General features: G+C 39.2%; 1 protein-coding gene across 1 annotated transcript; it reads right to left on the bottom strand.

Annotated features, from left to right (window-relative positions):
- Positions 1 to 280: 280 nt before the first annotated feature.
- Positions 281 to 2164, bottom strand: LOC148026077 (pentatricopeptide repeat-containing protein At3g09040, mitochondrial-like). The gene is made up of 4 exons (XM_087692049.1): positions 1919 to 2164; positions 1387 to 1771; positions 655 to 834; positions 281 to 378 (listed from the first exon to the last, which is right to left on the bottom strand). Exons 1-4 carry the CDS (start codon positions 2162 to 2164, stop codon positions 281 to 283), a joined length of 909 nt encoding a protein of 302 aa, XP_087548175.1.
- Between the last annotated feature and the right edge of the window lie 5253 nt (positions 2165 to 7417).

Genomic DNA, 7417 nt, shown 5'->3' with positions numbered 1-7417 from the left:
AAGTGGCCACCCAAAACATGAGATCTGATATCAAGTTGTATGGTCTTCCTTCTCAATAACAGGTTCTCTCACGCTCTGTATATTCATTCCACTTCTGTCCTCACCTTCACAGTCCAGCAATCTCCTTCCCCATCATCAAAGGCATCTACTACTCCAGTGTAATTCCAATTCTTTATTATATTTATGGCCCATCATGAATCTGCACTTCAATAGTGTATCCACCATTGTTGATAAGAAATATGATATTGTTCTGTTCGCATCTGATCATAGTTGACACATCCTAGGCTGTGACCTGGAAACTACCATCTCCAATGCATGCAATGACACGCTTATCTGGGACTGCTTGTGCATAGCCCAGTACGGCACCCACAGACCAGCCTATAGAACCATATTAAACACAGGCAATCCTTCTTTTCTCCTTCAGCAGCAACAATGGCTTCAATTAATTCCTCTTCTGTAGGTTGGGAGCCCAAATTTTCTGTCTTTTTCTACGTGTCCTATCAGTCTCGATACAAGCAGCAGCACTATTACATGCCCTTGCACCCAATGGAAGCATTTCTTTGATTAAATCATGCTTTTCTGTCAATGTAAGCTAATGACTGCCACTAGTTTCTTCAATGCTTTCCCCTCTGATTTCTGGCTGAATACACACACCGTCTCCTGCTCCAGATGAGGCATCATTTGTTGCCATGTCCAGGCCATACTTGTTATCTTCTATCGAAACATCTTTTACCTTTTCGATAACACATATTGTACTCTTTCTGGATATGTTTCTACTTTCTAGTCCACATTTATTCTCGATATGATCTAAACTGGACCCAGTTGCCCAAGTATCTGTAAGTGGTACTATAACAGATCCGATCACCAGTGCACGCCATCTAAATGCCGAACCTCCGCATCATTGACCTTGATGTTTTCAAGCACTTGGCCGACTGAATGAGATCTTTGAGATGATTTTCTTGTCCAAAAAGAATGGCTTCCTACACTAGAAGTAGGCCATTTGGAGCCTGAATATTTCTCGTGATAAAGTACATGCTTACTACCAGTAGAAGAGCTGCCATGGTTTGTGGCTTGGCTTTATCTCCATACATCGCAACCCCAGCCATGTAGTCCTGGAACATAGAGGATCCGAACTCTGCATTCTTACTCGTTGACGTTCATCCTTCCCCTCGTGTTAGATACACTGCGCTTTTTCTTCTAGTGTCTTTTTTCAGCATACCACACACCGTTCTCTCCTGCTTTTTCAAAAATAGCCGGCTAATTTCTCCTTCCCTTTGCATTCCGTAACACAAAAGCACGCACCTTTAACTCAGTCAGTTTGATTGTTCGCAATGCATGTGTTAGAAGCATAACCATTCTCCACTATTTGAATATGAAGTAGCTTGCCTCGTTGAAGAAACGCTGCAACAGAGTAAGCCTTCAAGACTGAAAGGAATGTGGCCTCATCTGGCAGTAAACCATCATGTAGCATTTGTTGATACAGGTTGAAAGTATCCTCACCACATCCATGCATAGCATATCCTTCCATCATGACATTCCAAGTCACCACATCTTTTCTTGATATGCAGCTAAATACCCTGCCTGCTTTCTCTAGGCTTTTTGATGTTGCATACATGTCAATAAGGCTGTTGCAAATCATTACACTAGATTCAAACCCACGTTCAACTATGTGACCATGAATTATCTGACCTTGTAGCAAGGATTCTGTGTTGGCTGTCAAAAGGCAGATGTACATGATTTCATTAGTTTCAACTCCTCCATGTTGCATCTCCTGCAAAAGTTCAACAGCCCTCTGGCCAAGATCATGCTCTACACACCTTGCCCTGGAAAAGTGACTTAACAGTGCAGAGAGCTTTCAAAGTACTTATAAATGTGATCCTATTTGGTTCCATATTTTCTTCTAGCATTGAAGTAGTACCACAACTTTATGCCCATTCTCCTGTTGAGCATGGCCAACAATAAAGGCATTCCAAGCTACAATATCACGCTTCTGTAGCTTATGAAACAGAGATGCTGCATCTTCAAGATTGTGGCATTTTGCGTACAAGTCAATTAGAGTGTTGGTAGCACACACATCAATGTCCAACCCAGACTCCACAATGTCCCCATGAATCAGTTTAACCTCATACAAAGCTTTAATATTTGAGCAAGCTTTGAGCATCATGCTTCTACCCTAGTAAACTATACACCTTTCTCTCTTTTTTTTTTGGTTCCTCCTTGGAGCCTTTACTCTCCTTTGAAACATCCTTTGATGATTATACTTTGCTCATTGAAACAGAAACCTGCATATGCAGCAAATATCAGTACACATAGTGAATGTTAGATGAGAAAACCTCACACCATCCTAGTCCTTGAAATATCAGTACACATAGTGAACGTTAGATGAGAAAACCTCACAACATCCTTGATAACCAATATCACCTCTATAACCAATAACCATTTTTTTAATTAGTAGCAACAACACTAGTAGTCCTTAGTTTTATCACTGTAAATCATAGCAACTCCATGCCATGGATCAAGAGAGCTCAACCTAGTAGACAAACTATAAGCACATATATTTATCCTTGCAACTATAGATTGAGATAGTCAAGCTCTAAGATGAAATGGAATATCCCAATCATGGCAAACATGTCATCTCCAACTCTCACTTGTAATTACTAAAAGATAGGACCAATTTAAAGCTTTTGTCAGTCATATACCAATACATCTTCTCCATGAGACAGGATGAAATATCTAAACGTATCCCCTCTCTCAATCATTCTAGCCCATCTCTACACTTTGAATACATTTTCCTTTCACATCTGCAACTTCTACTTCTCAATAGTTGGGTAAGTACAATATGGAGACCCTTTTCAAAACGACAATCTAACTACTTCTATCTCTTTGATAGCCCCAACATTCTCTTGAAATAATTTAACATGTCATACAAATACAAGGAAGAAGATGGATTTTTAAAAAAAAGTATATTTGTCATGTATGGTAGTCTGCATCACTATCACCCCCTCCAAAGGTTCTTTTACACAATGAAACCATTCACAAAGAGACAAATTGCAAGCACTCACCTTTTGAATGAGAGCAATAACCTTCATTTGAGACAGAGCTGTCGGGGTCAAGTACATCCAAAAGATATTCAATTCTTGCCAATGTATTCGCTTCACTATAATCGCTGGTTCCCATCCTTGGAATCAACCCATGAACAGAATTGACGGACATAAACAAGATCTATGCTCACTGTAATCGCTGGTTCCAATCCTTGGAATCAACCCATGTATTCGCTTCACTGTAATCGTTGGTTCCCATTCATGGAATCAACCCATGAATAGAATTGACGGACATAAACAAGATCTTGCCAATGTATTCGCTTCACTGTAATCGCTGGTTCCCATCCTTGGAATCAACCCATGAACAGAATTGACGGACATAAACAAGATCTATGCTCATTGATAATCAAAAAACAGACAGGTCCTGATAGATAAACATTCAATAAATTGGCATTTGCATGCTGACAATGAATTTTAATGCAATAATTACCCACTCCAATCGTCCCCTCCCACATTAAACCCTACTGTGCTAAAAGCCGAGAGCTTGTGTCGATCCACAATCTGTGTCTTCCCACCATCGCGCGCATAAATATCAAGCCCCTGCATTCCTATATTGCACGCAAGTTCTTCGAAGTTGTCGAAGCTACTTTGGCTGTGCTTAGCTATCAGGGCAACATTCTCATTATTAACCTCAACAGTATCATGGCTAGAACCACGGCGGTACCCTAGGCGGCTCTCTTGTTCCTCCTCCTCCTCAATGCCAATCCATCGTAAGGCCAATCCTGAGCTTTATGATCGCACTATTACGGAGGTAAAGGACATCCGAAATGTCATAATCATCATTACAATTGTTATCCTTGTGAGTGTTTTGAAAGGGTGGATAACTACATTTGGAGTTAGGAATGGTACTTTCTTCACTTGGAACAAGTATGACAATGCAAGAGAGAAGAGAATCCAAAACTTGCAAGAAACAGTTGTCTTGAGAACCCAACTCTACCATGGTTTTTGGACACTCACACAATTTCTTCAATATATTGGAGCCATCTAAAGTTAATGGTAAGATAACTTGTTCTTGCCAAAGTCGAAGCCTTTTTAAGGGTAGAGACAAACCAATTATGGTATAACAAAGACAAAACCAATTAAATTTCTCAAGAAACTTTATCTAGACCTCCTCCCTCAAGTTGGCTACATAAATAGATACTTTTTTAGGAAGTTTGGAGGAGTCTCACAGCCTTGAAAGGATCTCATCAAGCCATTTCACAAGGCATTGAACATTACAATTCGTTAGTCAATAAGTTCCTCTAGTTCTACATGTAGGTTCCCAATCTCTTATTAGGGTACAAGCACTTAGGTGTTTGCATATACATGATGGATTCTATCCTTGAAACATATAGCTATTGTCACATGATTGGTTGCTACTTGCAAAATATTGCAAGTAAATTGTGTGTGCTAGAGAATATGAAGGACAACTAGATGGGCTATGGGTATAGGCAGCAATGCATTTTATATAACCATTTTTCAATCTATGAGTCCCATTTTTATTTCTTTATAAGACAAACTTCCATGTGCACTCTTACCATGTCATTGGCACTCTATGTTCATTCCAAACTACTTGGGACTAGGGGCAATCCCTTAACAAGTGCTTGGTACATTCCTTGTTATTCCTACATGATACACACCATGAGGGTACCTTAACAATCTTGGAGATCCTAGCTCTAATAGGTAGCCTGCTGATTGTCATGTCCCCTCTATATACTGACTGAAGCTTTAAATATATCCCTGCTTTTGAAGATTCTTAGAGAATTTGATATTGAGTAATAAAACACGTAATTGGGAGATAGTACCTGCTCAGATAAAATCATACACAAAACCCAAGTCCTAAATGTAGATTAAAGAGTTCTCTGCCATAAGTAGGTTCCAACCTACTTGTGAAGATCAATGTCTCCTTGACACACTCCATCACTGTGAGTATGCATTAATTTTGCCTGCATCTTTCATTCATCCTAAATAACAAGCCATTCCTCTAAGCAAAAAAAAATCAATCGTCTTCAAGCAAACTACAGATGGAGGATTGAAATAAATTCCTCCATCATATGCTCACTAATTAAGGTCTGATGCTAGAAATCTTAAAATCACCCAAATTATTTAGAATCAAGCAACTACAGCTTCAATTATGCTACTTGGAAGCCTGGCTCCCTTAGCAACTTTGCTAACTCATTCAATCCTAGGTAAATAAACTTGCTTTTGCTCACATTCGTTACAACCCTAGATAGCTCTAGAAAACTTTCATACACTTTCATCAACTACATCTACTAGTTGCTTCTCTACTTGCACAATATTGATTAGTTATTGTTGGCAAAGAATTGGGAGACCAAGTGTTTTCTTAATGGTATAGGAAGCCCCTTGCTTACTCCATGTTGCACCTTCAAATCCAAATTCCTAAGTAAAGGGTTGGTGATTATGGTGGCAAAGAGTAATGGGGCAATGAGACACCCTTTCACATCAACCTCTTTACCTCAAATGGACCTAAGCATAGACCATTTACAAATACATTCTAAAGAGATTGAAACATCCCTACAGAAATTCCACGATTCCTCCTTGATCATCTATCATAGTGATGAAATCTTGTTACTTCTTTTACTTCATCAATTTATAAAATTAATTGGTTGAAGCACCAACCCCATAAGATACCATTTCCCTTAGACTAAATTTTGGCAACTTCACCTTTATGTTTTTGCAAATCCTCCATGTAATGCTCCACTTCTTTGAGAAGTTGATAAAACATCCCATTACTAGAACACTTAGCAAGAGTCGTAATAATATGCTCCCTACATTGCTAACTACTAACATGCAACCCTCTTTAAAGTCAATCCTAATTTTTGCCATACATATTGATAATCTCAATGATGGTATCTATGGATCTCATCTAGTTCTACATTGGATTAACTATTGGATTGTTGGTTTGTTTCCAAGCATCCTTTAGCTATAGGTTGAATCCTTCCCTTAAATCTAGAAAGGAGCTGTTGAAAGAGAGGGGCTTCCATTTCTTTCTCCTACTAAACACATCCTTCTTGGATGGACTTCCTAGGCACCTCACATTCCAAGAGATCATAGTGAGCAAGATAAAAGGAGGAGTTGAAAGAGAGAGGCTTCCATTTCTTTCTCCTACTAAACACATCCTTCTTGGATGGACTTCCTAGGCACCTCACATTCCAAGAGATCATAGTGAGCCAGCTAATTAACATTATATCTTTGTTCGAACCTCCGTAATCCAAAATAGCAAAATAGCCTTGTCAACAAAATATTTGCAAGAAGTTTTTAAAGGGAAAGTTTTTATTTCTTACCTCCATTAGACTTCAAAGAATTGACAATAATTAGGTTGCTCCTTAGGTTCCTCCTTCCAAGGCTTGTTTATTTCCTTGAATTTACCCTTCTCAACCTATGTTTTTTCCTTTTTGCTTCTTTTGAAGTTCTTCCTTATGTCAAGTATTTTCTCCTTGGCTTCTTCTTAGCTCAATTCCTTTTTGGGCATTCCTTTGCAAAGCACCCATCTTCTTTGCATTTGAAGCATGCATCCAAGAAGAGGGAGAATCACTACAAGATATAGACCTTATAGCGACGTTTAAAGCGACGAAAATACAAACAACAAAATTTGCCCCCGTCGTCGCAAAAAGCGTCGTTATTGACGACGCCATAGAATCCTCGCTATATGCGTCGCTAATGCGTATAGAGACGGTTACAGAGAATTTGCGACGCTGATAGCGACGACAATAGTGACGCGTGTAGTAAATTTGCGACGCAAATAGCGATGGTAACAGAGAAAAAAAAAATTTGTGGCAGGGCAGCAAGCTGCCCTACCACATATAGCACTGTGTGCTGTATGAGAGCCATACAAAATAGTTTCTGCACTGCTGCATACAAAGCGTTTGCAAACAAAAAGAATGTATTCTGAAATCATAAAACTGATAGATGAAATAAATACATGATATCGCATAAAATGCGATTGGTACAATCATAAAACAATATCACTAATACATAGAAAATATCTACATAGATCAGGCGACTAAAAACTAAAGATATGTGAGCTCTAAGGATCCAAGGGCGAGCTACAAATCGTCGTCCCCCGAAAGCTCTTCCCGCTGTAAAGGAGTATCAAATGGATTCTGCAGAAAAAGAAATAACATATCAATCCACCATACAATAATGCATTCAAATATCTCATGGTAACTACGGACAAGAAAGATGAGTGACTTACTGGGCCGCCGCGTCTATACAATCGGTCGATCAATGATCTGAGACTGTGTCTCTCTGCATATCGAGTCTCAAGGCCTTGCGGATCGCGATTTGTAATGGAGTGCTGCAAAGAAAACAAAATG

This window comes from Lygodium microphyllum, chromosome 14 (genome assembly GCF_053477565.2).
Source record: "Lygodium microphyllum isolate KBCC chromosome 14, Lygodium_microphyllum_v1.1.10, whole genome shotgun sequence".
Lineage (NCBI taxonomy): Eukaryota > Viridiplantae > Streptophyta > Polypodiopsida > Schizaeales > Lygodiaceae > Lygodium > Lygodium microphyllum.
The sequence above is the reverse complement of the archived record's forward strand: the minus strand, read 5'-3'. Positions and strand labels throughout refer to the sequence as shown.